The sequence below is a fragment of the Eschrichtius robustus genome, chromosome 4, assembly GCF_028021215.1.
Source record: "Eschrichtius robustus isolate mEscRob2 chromosome 4, mEscRob2.pri, whole genome shotgun sequence".
In the NCBI taxonomy this organism is placed as follows: domain Eukaryota; kingdom Metazoa; phylum Chordata; class Mammalia; order Artiodactyla; family Eschrichtiidae; genus Eschrichtius; species Eschrichtius robustus.
The window spans coordinates 31,283,258-31,299,490 of NC_090827.1; the positions used below are offsets into that span (position 1 = coordinate 31,283,258).

The 16,233-nt window shown below is 57.8% G+C and overlaps 1 protein-coding gene across 1 annotated transcript in view; it reads left to right on the plus strand.

Annotated features, from left to right (window-relative positions):
• Positions 1-562: 562 nt before the first annotated feature.
• The window catches only part of WFS1 (wolframin ER transmembrane glycoprotein), a 28,309-nt gene continuing 12,638 nt past the window's right edge, over positions 563-16,233 (plus strand). Inside the window, exons 1-3 of the mRNA XM_068542523.1 lie at positions 563-715; positions 7,030-7,262; positions 16,096-16,178. Coding sequence (XP_068398624.1) covers positions 7,031-7,262; positions 16,096-16,178 — 315 coding nt within the window. The 5' untranslated portion in view covers positions 563-715; position 7,030. The remainder of the gene's footprint in view (positions 716-7,029; positions 7,263-16,095; positions 16,179-16,233) is intronic.

Genomic DNA, 16,233 nt, shown 5'->3' on the forward strand with positions numbered 1-16,233 from the left:
TTACATGTACACATTTAAATGGGCCACATCTTCCTATCCCTGTTCCTCTGTTAGGGGAGCCCTCTCCATCTTTGGTGAGGCCGAAATTAAGGCGTCTGGTGCATAGTAGGCGCTCAACGTGTTAGTTAATATTACAATAACAATGATAATGAATCTGAAGTTGGGGACGCTGGGGCCAAGGTAGTGAGTGAAAGGTGGTCCGAGTCTCGTCCGAGGGTCCAACCACCTGTTACGCACCGAGTGCCCTTCCTTCCCAGTGACCTGACGGTCTGTGGGTGTGGAGTGGCGGGGCCGGGGCTGGGCCAGGGCCCGAGTCCACTCGGAAACTTTCGCTGTGGGCAGGTCCGACCCGCCCACCCGGCGACCTCGTCTCTGGAGGCCCTGTGGGCCAGTGGGCAGCTGTCAGGCGAGGCGCTCTGTGATTGGCGTAGGCGAGCAGTGATTGGCAGGCACGGCGGCCGCTCAGCGGGCCGAGTCTGCGCCGCGTCCTCCTGGCCGCGTCGAGAGTGGAGGACAGCCTGCGGCCCCGCCCCCGGCCCCGCCCCTCCCCTCGCTGTGGGCAGAGCTCTCCCGCTGCCACTGTAACCGGCGCCGCCCGCTCGGTTGCGGTTTCTTCCCTTTGGACCCGGTCCGTCCAGCTCCTCTCGAGCAGCTTTACAGCGAGCTCTGAAGCCCAAGGGCGTCGCGGCGCCGCGTGAGGCCTACTCGCGGGCCGGTAAGTACTTCACGGCTAGGGGCGGTCGCAGGGGGGGCTGGTAAGAGAACCGGGAGCACCCGGAGTTGCAGCCCGCCTCGGCCTCAGTTTCCCCATCTGAGCGGACGGGCGGCTGGTACTAGTGTCCCCTGCAAGCTCCCCAGAAGTTGGAGGGCCGGGATCCCGCCTTCTCCGCGACGCTCACGGCAACCCCTGCCCGGGCCTCGATCGCGTCTTCCTTCCGGGGTGCACGCCCCCTCGTCCCCAGTCAGGGGTCCGGGCACCCCGGGCATCGCGGGGCACCGCGCGCTCCGAGCACCGTCACGCCCGCGAGCCTGGCTTAGAAACCCCACTGCCGGCGGGAAAACCAGCCTCAGAGGCAGGCGGCTCGTGGCGCTGGGGACCCGGTGAGTGGAAGGGGGCGCGCCTGCCCTGCGTCCCACAGCACCTGTGCCGAGTTGCCCAGTCATGGCCCTTCCTCCGCGGCCGTCGGCGGGCTTTCTGGGACCCCGGGCCGCCCTCAGTGCCCCCGGGGCCGCTGGAAGGCGCCTGGGCCTCCTCATAGGGGCTGCTGTGTGTGTGTGTGTGTGTGTGTGTGTGTGTGTGTGTGTGTGCGTGTGCGCGCGCGCGCGCGCGCGCGCGCGCTGGGGGTTCACTCCCCGAGCGGGCACGTGCCCTCCTGAGGGGGCAGATTCTGAGGCTGAAGCCCCCACTGCCCACTTAGAATCTGTGTGGCAGTTACTCTCCCCCTGGGGCTCCTCCTCAGTAAGGCATGGTGAGGGGCAGTGGCAGCCCCTGGGCCCTGGCTGGTGTGAACCTGGCCCTCAGGAACATCAATTTCTGTTTTGATAGATGGAAACTTTCTGGGGAATCTGACTTTTGGGTGTGGTGGAGCTGGGCCCTCTCACACCATTTGTTGTAGTTGATGTTAAGAAATTATGAGGAACTAACCTTTGTACAGTATTTGGCCCTCCCAGTAGTCTTAGGGGTAGGAATTATATATCCCTATTTGACCCATGAGGAAGTTAAGACCCCACAGCTGCTCATGCAGAGCCTGGTGGGAGACCTCTGCCCCTGGGCAGGCGCTGAGAACCAGTGCCTGCCTCTCCTCACCTTGGGCAGTGACCCCTGGCACTTGGCCCATTTGTAAAGGGCTTTCCCTTCCGCTGGGATGCATCACTGAGGGAACGATGCCCTGGGTACCCAGTGTGCTGGCTGCCCGCCCTCACTGCAGCCTCAGCGAGGAAGCCACGCCAACAGAAACCCAGAGGCCATACTCTCCACTGCCCGTCCTGTCCGCTCTGTCTCCAAGGGGCTGTGATTCTCACTGGAGCCCCTTGGCATCTGACCAGGGATTCAGAAGAACGTTCCTTTATATACTTGCTCCCCCAGCAAATGGACCTTTGACTGGACACAGGAAAGGTTGCTGGGAGACCACATCTCATCTTCTTTCCCAGGATGGAAGGGTATGTGGAGGACTCCCCACTCAGGCCTCCCCTGCCCCTCTCAGGCCAGGGCTGGACAGGCCTTTGGGGCTGGTCACAGAGGGGAACCTAGTTCAGTCCCTGACCCCCAAAATGCCTGTGCTGTGGGACAGAGACCAAATCCTGGTCCACGATTGTGGTGGTAAGAATTATGATAGCGAGCTTGCTCTATGCTTCGTATGGCTCCCTCCCCTCTCCCAGGTCCCCTCCTCAGCAAGTGGCACCAACACCATGGCCCCAGGGCACAAATCAGGCCCCACTGCTCCCCCCTGCCCACGTTCAGTTGGTGGTGCTTCTGTTTCTCCTGGCCCAGGAGCGCACTCAGATGCCTGCCCTAGGCCAGCCCTCCTCACTTTCCCTGGAAGACCACCCAGCTCCCTCCCTGGTGTCCCTGGCCAGTCCCCATACAGCCCTGATGGTTCTTTAACTGACACTGCCCTGCAGCACCAGCCTGCATTTCCTTCTGCCCTAGGCTCAACCCCACACTAAGCCTGGCACTGTTCAGGCCCTCAGGACCTGCCCCAGGTTCCTGGCTGCCCGCTCAGACTCTTGTCTCCTTCCTGTGCGCCCTCCCCAGAATCACTTCCGCACCTTCCCAGCCATGTTGCCTTTAAGCCATGTCCGCTGCCTTTTCTCCTGGGCAGTCCCCCTCTGGAACGCCCACACACCTCCATTCCTCCCTCCCTTCACCCTTGCCTGGCTCATGTCTGCTTGTCCTAAAGCTTTAGTCAAGGCCACTCATCCAGAATCCCCACCCTGCCCCTTTTCCACCGCTGAGTGTGGCCCCCTTCTGTGCTTGCAGCCCCCAAGAGCTCCCTCCTTGTGGTTGTCAGTTTGGGTGTCATCCTTCCCATCTGGACTGAGTTCTCCAAGGCAGGCCCTATAGGATCCTCTCTGGGGCCCGGGAGGCCCAAGTTGGGGCCCAGCACAGGATCGGCCCACAGTCCCTGCCCGCTGACCCACCCCGGCCAGGCGAGGAGCATTTCCAGCTTGATTCCCCCTTAGTCCTGGGAATTGGCACATTGGGTAGAGCCGGAATGTTCCTTGGTTTGGCCCTTAATACTCTGGGGCAAAAATAGGTACCTCCAAGGGCTATGTGCCCTTGTCTTGAGGAGCAGCCCTGTGCCAGGCTGCTGGGCTATCCAGGCCAGAGCAGACATCCCAGACCCTGGGAACCCCTGGGCCCTCTCCCTTCAGGCTCAGTCACAGACGGGTTTTAGAATAACATTTTGTGGTAATTCCAAAAACCTTGCACGTTCATTACAGAAAATTAGGGAAGTAAATTTAGAAAAAGAATAAAATAAAACTACATGTAGTCTCTTCACCCAGACATAGTATAACCATTTTGGGGGCATTTTCTTGCATCTTTTTGTGCAGATGAAGTTTGTTTTCATCCTAAATAGACTCAGGGCAGTAGCTCATGCTGCTTTAAATCCTGCTTAACAGCGTCATACAAACATTTCCTTATCTTTAAACATTTTTATACAGGTTGTGGTTAACAGCTATATAGTGTAGCACCATCTGGAGGGGCTGTGAGTTTCACACCTGCCCTCTCTGGACGGTGCTGGAAAGTACAGCTGTGATGGACACCAGAGAGGTGCCCTGTAAGAGCAAAGGCATGGAGGTCCACAGTGGCACGTGGATGTGGAGGAGCAGCAAGTGGGGTGAATGTGAAACCGTGGGCATCCCTGGTTTTTCCCCTGGTCTGGGATCCTGATGGTGGAGGCTCTGCTCAGAGGGTGTGTGAACATCTTTAAGGCTTCCCATGGGGGCTTGTTTCAGAGGTCGGGGTGGCCCCCCTGGGGGGAGAGCAGAGTGGGGCCGGCCTGAGCAAGGGTTAGAGAGCTTGGGCTGAAGTCCACGTGAGATCATTCTCCACGTGTCAGTAGATGCACGATCCTAGCAGCCCTCGCAGGGGGTGGCAGCCCCTCAGCCGAGCTCCGTGATGCTGGCATTTTGTGTTTTGATGGGATAAAAATACGCCTGGGTGCTCATGTGGAAAGAATGCCGGCCACTCTAGTTTTCTGGATCTTACACAGTGACAGGTTCCAAGCCATTGCTCCGGTCATGGGGCGGCAGTGTGGGTTGACTGCCCCACTCGTAGGCATCGGAGGAGTCTTGGAGCTGGGGTGGAGCGGCACGCTGATGCTCTCAGTCCGCAGTCAGGAGTCTGGATTCAGGATTCTGGGGCCAGGCTGGAGGGAGGGACCTGCTTCCGATCACACAGTGAGATGGGGCAGCCTCTTCCCCAGCCGGGCTCCTTCCCCCAGGCCAGGCTGCCTCGGGTGTACCTTGCAAGGCAAGCAGGCGGGTATTCTGAGTGAATGAGATGTAGCCCCTGCCTTCAGGGCCCCCAGTGTCACAGGAAAGAAGACAGAAAAGAAAGCACCAGACACCACGCGGGTCCCTCCACCGGGAGATCACCTGTGATCCTCCCTGTGACCCATTCATGGCGATGGATCATTTCGTTTGTTTTAAAATAACAAGGTCTTTGATTCAAAAAGGGTTTGGCCAACTCTCAGGGAACCTGAAAATTAATCCTCCTTTATTCATCCATTCTCACTAACCAGAGATTTTACTTTAAACAGTATTATTTTGATTGTAATGTGACATGCATACTACTTAGCCCAACAGGCCAGCCAGAACCTGTGTTTTCCTGAAATTCCAGGTCGGACGTGGCCCCATGTGGTTTGTCTCGGGTCAGCCAGTGACCTGTGCAACTGGGTTCTGTCTGCTAAATCACCGGCTGACTTTCCCCGCCCATAGCTGGCCACGTGCCCAATGGGTCTGCTTGTGCGGCCAGATGATGAATTTCACAAAAGTTGCCTCTTTGTTTGGTTCCGGGAAGCCTGGTGTTTGGAAATAGCACCAAGCACTGTGTTGGTTTCCAAGCAGATCCATGTGGCTTGACATGCTTTTGGTTTGCAGCCAGGGGGATGTTTTAAAATAAGGGCTCAGTCCCTCTGAGGGAGGAATGTCCAGATTGAAATCTCCAGGGTTCTTTGGCAGACAGAGATCTGATCTCTGGGACCCATCTCTAGTAGGAATGGAGCAGACATGGTTGTGTAGCCCCGGGGAGGTGGCGTGTGGCGCCTGGGGCCCCCTCCGACTCTTGCTGTGTCAGCAGTCTGCAGACACGTGTCAGGCACCCACTCTGGCAGGCTCGGGGCAGGCTCAGAGCTTGGAGCTGGGCACTGGGGATGCCTGGGAACCTGGCCCCTTGTGGTCTCTGGTCTCATGTAGTCCTCACAGTGTCCCCAAGTGTAAGACGATTGTCCCCATTTACAGTTGAGGAAGCTGAGGTGCAGAGAGGGACGTGGCCTGCTCAGGACCACAGAGCTGGTGGACACAGCCAAGGGGGCGACAGCTACCACGGGTTAGTTTGGGGGCCAGATTCCTCATTGCCGGGCTTTCCCTGCTCTGTGCTCATTTCCTCATCTCAGTGAAGAGGATGGATGTGGCCTTGAGGCTGTGGTGAGGGTCATGGGATCCTTGGGGATCCCCCGCACAGTGCACGTGGTCCCAACTTCTTCAGGGTCTGTGTCTGATCCTGGTTCCCTGGCTGGGGAACTCCTAGAGCTCTCAGCCCCACCGTCTGGGGCTCATGGTTGCCCTTAATTGTGTCAGTGGTGGTTTTTGCTGTTTTGCTAAATGGCATTATTGACTAATGGAGCCCCTTCCCCTGTTGTAGACTCTCTGTGCTCGCCAGTCTGTTCCAGTCATCTGTTCTGACACACCAGCTTCATGGTTTCCGTCACTCCACATCTAGTATGTGTTCATATCTGGTGCATTCAAGTTCCCTGATATTTGTTCTGTGGTTCAGGCCTAGCGTGGAGGGCTTGGGAGTCGGGCAGGTCTGACTACATCCTGGCTCCAGGGGCTGTGTTCCCCACTTCTCTTCCCCTCCCCATTTCGCTCCCCCCCTCCCCTCCCTTCCCTCCTCCCCTCGCCCTCCCTATCCCTCCTCTTCCCCTTCCCCTCTCCTCACATTTATTTAACTTTCACTCTGTGCCAGTGTATTCATTTCCTAGGGCTCATGTAAGAAATTTACAGAAACTTGGTGGCTTTAAACAATAGAAATTTATTGTCTCATAGTTCTGGAGGCAGAAGTCCGCGATCAGGACGTCGGCAGGGTTGGTTGCTCCTGGGGGCTCTGAGGGAGAGTCCTCCTCGCCTCTCCTGGCTTCGGGTGTTGCTGGCGATCCTTGGCGTCCCTGGGCGTGCAGCTGCATCTGTCTGATCTCCGCCTCCTCCTTCACGTGGTGCCCTCCTCTCTGTGTCTGTGTGTTTCCCTCTTCTTATAAGGATACCAGTCACTGGATTAGGGCCCACCCTAAGTCAGGATGATCTCATGTCAAGGTCCGTGATTGCATCTGCAAGGACCCCTTCTTCCAAACAAGGTCTCCTTCACAGATTTTGGGTGGACGTACTTGGAGGCCAGCTTTCATCCCAGCACAGCCAGGCACTGTGCCCGGGGCTCCGTGTGGACCATCTCACTGAATCCTCACGACATTCTACATCCCCACTTCTCAGATGAGCACACCCGAGGTCCCGTGGCTCATGCCTGGTGAGGCAGGGACTCAAGGCCTTGAGACTTAGGGCCCGGCTCATGCCTGCTGTGGGACTTGCCAAGCCAGCCGGCCTTGAGTGTTTCCTCCCTCGATTTCCTGCCCTGTAAAATGGGAGTGTCTTACGGGGGCTGTTGTGAGGTTGAATGAGATCACATAGAATGCTGGGCAGCCCCCACCCTGTTTCCCTTTTCTGTCCCCTCTCTTTACCAGAAACTAGAGGCCAGAGCAGACTGGGCTTGGCTGGCCTCATGTGTCTGACCCTCCGCTTTTCTCGCTGCAGAATGGCCTCCGGTGCCCGTCCTCCGAGCCCCTCTGGCCCACAGTCTCCACCGCTGCCACAGCCCCAGGCCCGCTCACGGCTCAATGCCACCACCTCGGTGGAGCAGGAGAAGAGCGGGGCGCCCCGAGCTCCCGGACCCCAGGTTGGACCTGGACCAGATGTGAGAGACACTGCTGCCCCGGCTGGGCCCCAGGCCTCTCATGCCAGGAGCCAAGAAAGGGTGGATGGAACAGGTAAGGGGGTGGGGCCTGGGAAGCGGGACTGTCCTCCCCTGGGGCTGTTCTAGAAGCAGGGCGAGCACCCGGGTCCTGGCATGTGGTCCAGACCCCCCTGCGAGGTTCCTCCTGCAGGGCATCCCCTGTGGTCGGGGGCCCACCTGCTCTGCCCAGGGCCCCTCGACTCTCACCTCGCAGCGGGCTTTGCTCCTAAGTTCACAAACTTGGGCTGCAGCAGACTTCACATTCCCTTATTTTATTTATAATCAAATGCACCAGCTCCCACCTGCTCAGGGCCCCCACCAGGCACGGTACGGGGGGAGGTGGGAGGAGGAAGTCTTCCCCACCCAGCTGGTCCCGCCCAGCACTCGCGGCAGCCCGTGTTGTTCCCTCTCCACCGTGGCCACTGCTCAGGGGCCATGCAGTCAGGCAGCTCTGCCTGGTCTGCGGGCCCCATGTGGCCACTCCCCTTGGGGACGGCTGCCAGCCTGGAATATGCCTGGGCCCAGGCCCAGGTCCCCGCTGCCCTCTGGACCACCATCCTCCATCCCCAGGCCAGGCTGCCAAGGGCTGCCCCTCCCCCCCAGTCCACTCCTGGGCCTCCTCAGGTTTCCACTCTGTCCCAGGGGAAGAGATGAGACAGCGTGGGGACCCGGGTGCGACGGGACAGCTGGTTGTGGTGCTGGCAGCCTAGCTGCCACTGGGAGAGGGACACCAGGGTTTGGTCCGTCCTCTGTCCACATGCTGCTCGCTGAGCACGGCCCTTTGCTGGCCCTGAGTGGCCATCGGCAGCACAGGTGAGTCAGGCCTGCCCCCTGCCTCCGAGGAGTCCACGGTCTCGTGGGGAGCATAGAGGTGGGCCTGGCCCTGGCGCTGGGGAGGTGGGGACCTGCTCTGTGGGAAGAGATGACGCCCGAGCAAGAGTGAGCCTGGGGAGAGAGGGCACAGCACGGGCAAGGGCCAGAGGGAAGAAAAGGCCTCGCCTGGGCTGGGCTTGGGGTAGAGAGAGCCCCGGACCTCCCAGGTGACGGGGTGGCAGCAAGGAAGGAAGGCTCAGATTGGTGATGCCCTCGCGTCTGGCCTGCGATTTGAGCTACACCAGGGGTGAGCGGGGGGCAGGACCAGGCAACGGGCTGTAACAGGAGCCTTGTGTGAGAGGCTCCTCTGTGCTTTCGGGGCTGTTGTAGGGAAAAACCCCCAAGTCTACTGTGAGTTCCAAGAAAGGGAGGATCCCTGGGCCTCTGGCGGTGATATTTGGGGAAAACGTAGTTGGTGTCGGTGTCACTTTTTCTAATAATCCACCCGGTGCTTCTCAGTGCGTCTGTCTTATTCTCACAGCGACCAACCCTGCGAAGTAGGGACCTTGGCTCCGATTACAGGGGCGGCGATCAGAACGGAGCCCGCTGGGGACATCGGGTCTAAAAGCCCTGTGGGTGGTGAAAGCCCTGTGACTTCTTTCCGTGGATCACCGCCCTCTCCTCCCTGCTTACCGAGACCATCCCACGTTCTCCAAATCTGCCTCCGCCTTCCCTGTTCCCCCACCTCCCCTTTGCCACATGGGAGCCTCTGCCCAGAATATGCCATCGCCATCTCCACCTGTTGAAATCCTACCCAGCTCTCAAGGCACTGCCACCTCTTAGACTTTCTGACCTCCTCCCACAGGAAGAAAGACGTGTGCTGTCGTAACCGGACTCACACACCCGTGTGCCTGCACGCACACACGCACACGTCCAGTGGGAACGGAAATTTCCAAAACCATGCTTGTCCTTAGTGTGTGTGTTGCTGTCTGATAGTCTCCATTCTGTTGCTTTTATTTAAAAACAAATGCTGCTTGTGGGCAGTTAAATTGGTTCCGTGACCTTCTGGGCCGAAGTCTGTAGTTTGAAAAACGCTCTGTGGTTTGGTGCCGGTGCTAGTCTCCCGTGCACCCCAGCCGGGACTCTGGAGTACGTCTGTCCACGTGAGCTGTTTATTTACTGAGTGTCGGGGCCGTGAGGTGGTGCAGGAAGGGCCGAGATGGCTGAGGAGGGACGCTTGGCTGGGCTGGTGGCCTTGAGCTGTGTGCCCTTGAGGGAGCTGGGAGGCCTCGCTGAGCCTGTCTCTGTATCTGTAAAGTGGGTGCAGTCATACCGGCCATGTGGAGTCCACGTGCTGGGACCCTGTGCTCTGAGCATGGCGCACGGGATGAGGTGCTGAGTCAAGGCCCCTCGTCCCTTAGGTGCCTGCCTGGTGGCACGGAGAGGGACGGTCCGTGCCTGGAGCTCGATGTGCTTCGTGGATGTCATCAAGCCTCCTGCCCCCCGAGCCCGTCCCACTTCCTATTCAGGCTTCTCCTGGGGTGTTGCCTCGCATGTCGGGGCAGCCTTCCCGTTTCACGGCCCCACTCAGTCCCTCTTGGGTGACCGGTCTCAATGTCAGCTCCTGGCTCTGTGTGTCTGGGTGTAGGGGCTTCACGCGTGCGTTGGATTCTTCTCTCTCCCAGGAGGCTGTTGTGCTGCAAGCTGTGCGTGCGTGCGTGTGCGTGTGTGTGCATGTGTGCGCACGTGCTTCCTTGTGTCCTGCACGAGGCAGGACGCCGTGACTCTCTCGGCCCGCGCTGCTCCAGGTGCCCTGTATGAGGTAGGGAAGTCCGAGGCCCCGCCCCGCCCTTCTCCAGCTCACCCAGCCTTGCCGTTTCGTTTTCCCCCTTGAGAAGCCAGCTGCCTGAGGTGAGCACCCCCAGCTCAGCACTGCCCCCGCCCCATGCAGGGGCCCCAGACCCGTGGTGGGGAGCATCTGCCATGTGCACCGCAGACCTGGGGTCTTTAGGTGACCCCTTACGGTAGCTCGAGAGGGAGGCTCCGTTCTTGTCCCCATCTAGAGATGAGGAAACTGAGCCATCAACTTGCCAAAGCGGCCAGTGCTGAGTGATGGGTGCAGGGGTGATCCCAGTCTCCTGTCCCACGCTGCCCCCATGCCCAGCGGAGCTGCAGGGACCTCCGAGCTCTGGGTGCAGAGGGCCTGAGCTCTGCGGCTCCATCACGCTGGACTAGTGCCTGATTGTCCCCAGAAACGCGCCCCACTGGGCTCTTCTGATCTCCACATCTCCTTCACAGATCACTGCGTTCTTTGCTTCGTCTCCAAGGCCTCTGGGCAGGCCAGGGCCTGATCCGGAATCTCGGTCCGGCCACAAACACCCCACGGCTGCGGGGCCAGGAGACCGGGGCTGGGAACGCGCTTGGTTTCAATCTGGGTGAAGCAAAACAGCCTCAGAGGATGGACCAAGTCAAGACTGCCAGTTTCAGATAAGAAGAGTCAGGAAACAGATGTGGTCTCTGTGTGGCTTCTGACCCCGAGGGGAGGGGCGGGGAGTACTGAGCAAGTGCTGGGCCAGTTGGCACCCTCGGGGTCCCGGCCCGCCACATCTGGGCCCTGCTGCGTCACTTTTCTCTGTGGCGTCACTGTCACTGAATTGGACACAGCAGGAAGCGTTCACCCCAGTGTTGACCAGGGGCTTGCTCAGCGGGTGCAGGAGACAGTGGGCAAGGCAGGCAGGGCCCGCCGCCAGGAGGGAGGGTAAGTGAAGAGGGGCGTGCAGGGCACAAAGGGCTCCCAGGCTGATGGCTCTGGGCAGGGGTTGGATGCAGGGTCAAGAGGTTGGCCAGTTGAGCGGGGTCTCAAATGGTCGGGATAAGGAGAATGGGTGTTTTGGGGAACGTTAGAGGGTTTAAACCAGAGGAGCGGCTTGACCTCTGTTACGTGGAGATGACCCGTGGGAGCCGAGGCCGGCAGGGAGGCACGTGGCAGGTGGAGAGGCCCCAGGAAGCTGGGCTGACTCCAGGTCTCTGGCTGGAGCTGCCAGGTGGGTGCAGGGCGTGGGCGGGGCAGTTTCCCAGCGGGGTTCAGGGCGGGACGGCGGGATGGGAAGGTCAGGAGACGATGTGGTGCGGGAGCGGACGTGGAGCTCCAAGCCCCTGCTGTGCTGGGGACAAGCCACAGCCACAAACGACTCGCTTTCTCCTTGTCCGGTCAAGGTGCTGGCTATTGATGATTTAGGGAGTTTTGTACCTGCATTATTTTATCCTGACCCTGACTGGAGTCCTGGTCTGTCTGGTTGCCAGGCCATCACTCTGACCCCCTCACTCTAGGATGACCTGTCGTGAGGACAGATGGCAGGGGCGGTGAGGCTGTCTCCGGCCTGGTGGCTTCCTGGGACCTTTGGAAACTTGGCAGCATGCCCTTCATCCCTTACCTTTAACCTCCCCTTTGCATTCCAAGTCTTGAGTGTCGCCTCTTCCAGGAAGCCCCTGCCATCAGGATTGATGATGCCTGGCACCTCCACCGCCCCCCTGAGCCTGCGCTGTTGGAATGTGGTTGTCCTCGTCTGGCCCCTGGGTGGGTAGGGAGGGCGGGGGTCCTGCCTCCTTCAGCTCAGTGCCCTTGGCTCCTGGAGCTCAGACTGGCCTGGGGCCAATGCTCAGTAAACGTCTGCTGGGTGAGTGATGAGGGGCGAGGTCCATGACCCCTGCTTGGGCCTGTGGGAAGCTCAGACCTCCTGCCCGGGAGCCCCGCCTTGGAGCTTAGCCAGCCCCTGGAAAAGAGGGGGTCGCAGGGATTGTCCTTCCTGTGTGTTCATGAGAACCAGAGTCAGCATCACGAAGGCTGCTGGGACACCCCCTGGTGCAAGGTGACCCAGCCGCCCACAGCGATGAGGAGGACACGTGGGATGCCCTTGGGTTCTTACCACCTTTCCCTTCACCGCAGCCCATGTGGTGGGTGTCGGGAGAGGACCAGGGACTCTAAGGTCCAAGGCCTTAGGGAGCCTAAGGCCTTGTCCAGGGCCAGCGAGTGAGGCAGCGGAAGGGCAGCAGCCCCTAGAGACAGGGGTACGGCGTCACAGTTCCTGTGTGTTTCAGATCGTGCTCTTCTTTTAAGAGCCTTTGGCGTGCGTTCAACAATTTAAACAATGTGCTCCAGCAACTCTAGATCTCAGCAGTTGTGGAAAATGGAAGCCGGCTTCTCTCTTGCTCTCAGCCGTCTCTGGGGAGCTGGCAGAGCCCTCGGGACTTCTGGGAAGGGACGCCTGAGGCTCCCCAGCCCACGGCCCTGGGGTGGGTGAGGAGTGGGAACATGACTTGCTCACCCCCCACCTTCGTCTGTTTCTACTCAGAACCTGCTCAGATCAGGGAGGTGAGCTTGGCAGTTCAGTCTCCAGGCCAGGCGTGTGCTGTGTTCCAGGCCCTGTGCAAGGATTTGGGGAGACAGAGATGAAAGCTTGAGACCATTCCCTTGTCGGTCCCCTGTCCATCCCTCCAGCTGTTCAGCATTTGCTGAGCTGTGTCTGACACTGGGGGATGGAGATGGGTCAGACCTGCGGGACACAGATCATCTCCATAAAGGCTGGTGGGACCGTGAGAGACGCAGGAAAATGGAGATGGGCTGTGCTGGGGGGAGGGGACAGCATCCTGGGGACTCTCCTCCCATTTCATGACAAAATGAGCATCATTTACTAATGCGGTGTGGTGGATACAAGTCTCTCAAATGCGTGGGATCCGCAGGAGATAAACAGTATAAAGGAGGGGGTGTGCTGGTTCTCTGTGGATCCTCGCAGATGTGAGGAGACTACCCAGGGCCATGCAGCTCTGCTATTGTTTTGTGACTGATAGAAAGACTTTCAAAAATGAGCTAGAGTCGGGACACTCTCGGTTGCCGGTGATGTTGAAACCCGATGTAAATTAACATAAGCAAAAAAACAAAAACAAAAAAACAAAAACATGGTGTGGGGCTTCCCTGGTGGCGCAGTGGTTAAGAATCCGCCTGCCAATGCAGGGGACACGGGTTCGAGCCCTGGTCCGGGAGGATCCCACGTGCCGCGGAGCAACTAGGCCTGTGGGCCACAACTACTGAGCCTGCGCTCTAGAGCCCGCGAGCCACAACTACTGAGTCCGCGTGCTGCAACTACTGAAGCCCGCGTGCCTAGAGCCCGTGCTCCGCAACAAGAGAAGCCAGTTCAGTGAGAAGCCCGCGCACCGCAACGAAGAGTAGCCCCCGCTCGCCACAACTAGAGAAAGCCACGCACAGCAACAAAAAACAAAAGCAGCCAAAATAAATAAATAAATAAATCAATAAAATTAATTTATTAAAAAAAACAAAACAAAACAGGGTGCAGGGGATTTGTTAGTTCCATATGTCTGCACAGTGTAGAGTATCCAGGGACTCAGATGACATGATTGGGAATCTGCCCCCAGCTCTGCTTTCCTGCGTGCCCTCACTCTCAGGTGGGCTTCCCCCGGGGCAGCCCTCGGGCTCCAAGCTGGTGTCTGTCAGCTGAGATCCAGCAGAAGGAAGAGACATTGCCCAGCAGCCAGCACAGACCCCACTGTCCTGGCTTGGGTCTGTGTCCCTCCCTGAACCTGCCGCTGTGGTCAGGGAGATGGATGGGCCAGGTAGGCTTGCTGCACCCACCCTGTGAGAATGGAGGAGGGTGGGTCCCCAAAGGGGACATCAGGTTAGGGTTAGGAAGAGGCCAGGAATGAGAGTCAAACCTGCAGAGAGCTCGTGTGTTCAGTGGCCCTCGGTGTCCCCGCTGACGCAGCCAGCTTCTGGCGGTGTTCTTTATGTGCGTGTTCCTCCTTAGATGGAAAAAGCCAGAACCCCCCGATTGGTCTGCAGCATGAGCCCAACATTTGAGTGGTTGTAGACCTATTTCTGCCAGTGCCAAATGGAAAGCAGAGTAATGAGGGAGGGGAGGTGCATGTTTCAAAGAGATTCTGTATATTGAGGAGACTTCTTGAGATGTCAGGCTATGGACAATGTCTGCGAAAAATTAATCACGAACAGAATAATCTTTTTAGTCAACAGATCTGTGCCTGAAGCTTCCATATTCTGATATAATAAAAAGGACCTTGGACTTGTGAATTTAGTTAGTCAAGAAAAGAGCTGTGAACTCCTAGAGGTGCCTGGTGTTGGGCTGGGAAGTGTGGCCTCAGTGAGCCAGGAAGGCCCTGGGGTCAGCCAAGAGGTGGGACATGGGGAGGGGAAAGGAACGCACACTGGGAACGCCAACTCTGGACCAGGCAGTTAATACGAAGTGTCGCATTCTTCATAAACCGTCCTACTGGATGGATATTGACGATGGGATTGAAAATGACTCTCGCTTGGTCATGCGGCACTTTGACGCTAAGGGTAGATTCACACGCAGGTCAGATTTCTCTACACACACACCCTCCTTCCCTGCGAGCCCACCCTTCCCATTTGTTCTCTTTAGTCTGAGCCCTTGGCCAGAAAGTTCATTCCCGCCCTTGCTGAAGGGGGTGACAGCAGCCAAAGGGAGAACTGACCTTGATGACTCGGGAAGCACCAAGGTCTGGGGCCACGGGATGGGGTGGACGTCCTGGGCCCTGAAGCCATCGCTGGGTTAGGTCCCTGGGACCTGGGCAAGGAAACCCAGCCTGAACTCCGCAGGGAGAGGTATCATCATGTTCGCAAGCTGTCCACCAAGAGGGTCTCAGTACAGGTGCCTGACCTGTGGGTCTCGTTAAGAATCCTCCTTCTGAGCCGTCCCCAGACACCCCCGCCTGGCCCCCGTGTTCTCTCCAAACTGGGTGTGACCTCTCTGCCTTTGAACCTCCTAGGCTGCGTCGCTTTAGGCCCCTGCCCTGCTGTCTCCCCCTGGGCTCCTGGGTGCCGTAGACTTGGGCACCCTGCACACAGGGGCTGGCTCTGAGCCTGGCGGACCTGGTTCTGGGAAAGGCTTGGATGAAGGGGTAGAGAAAGCTGGTCATCCGGTGGGTGTTCCTGGGGACTGTTCATGTTTCCCTGAATTCTGCCTTCTGTTTCCAGAAGTGTCTAGAGAGCAAGACTCTGTTAGTCCCAAATAGGCACCTGCTAAGGTGGGGTGTGGCAATGGCTGAGGCAAGGTGTGGTGTCGGGCATAGGCCCCGGGTATTGGTTGCTTAAATCAAAGAAAGGGACTGGTAAAAAGTGATCTTTTAAAAAAAACTTTGTTATGCTACTCACTGCAGGAGAGGCTGTAGTGAAATCGATGAAGTTACGTGACACTTTTGTAACTTAGGATAGCTTTTTACAAAGAAAATATAGCACGAGCTGTATGACGTTTGGACCCTTGGACCTAGTAATTCACCTGAAGAACCTATGCTGGGAGAATGACCTCCCGATAAAAAATACACCCACAGAATGGTTTGCTGGCACCGTTTTATAAAATTAGGGAGTATGGGAATAACCTAAAGGTCCGATGGAGAGGAGAGGCCCAGAACCCTGATGGGATTTCTGAGCCACTGAAATGGTACATTTCACTGCAGAGCAACATGGGAAATTGGTTGTGATTCACTACTTTATATACATATATATATATATATATATATATATATATATATATATATACCCCAAAATGTATGTACTGTGATTATGACCTCCAAAAATCATTCGTGTGTATAGACGACAGTCTTGGAAAACATGAATTTGGTTTGTTTATTGGGGTGCTGGGCATTGGGGTGCAGGTTCTTCAGGTCAGGGGCTTTTGAACTTGAGCCCTTGGATCTTTCTAGAACTCCGTTCAAGCCTGAGCTCAGCCGCTCTGGCTGCAGTGAGCTGAGGGGGCAACGGTGGTTACTGGTGCCCCCCTCTGTCCCTTGTCTCCCACCACGAGCTCTGAGCAGCTACTGGAACCGCCCCCTGGCAGCTTTGTGGTCCTTGCTCCCAGGAAAGCAGCCTCCTGGCGCGTTCTCTCTGCATCTGCTGTCACGCTGTTGACCTGGGGCTGAAGTCTGTTCCTGCCGTCCCCTCGCCTCCTCAGACAAGTGACAAGGACCAGCTTGGTGACAGTCCATCTGCTTGTTTTCCTGTGTTAAAGGGCCTGCGAAGGGAGATGTGGACACCCCCTTTGAAGAGGTCCTGGAGAAGGCCAAGGCTGGGGACCCCAAGGCACAGACAGAGGTGAGCCCTGCTGTCCGTGGGAGACTCAGGCCGCGGCCTGCAGCATGGTGTGTCT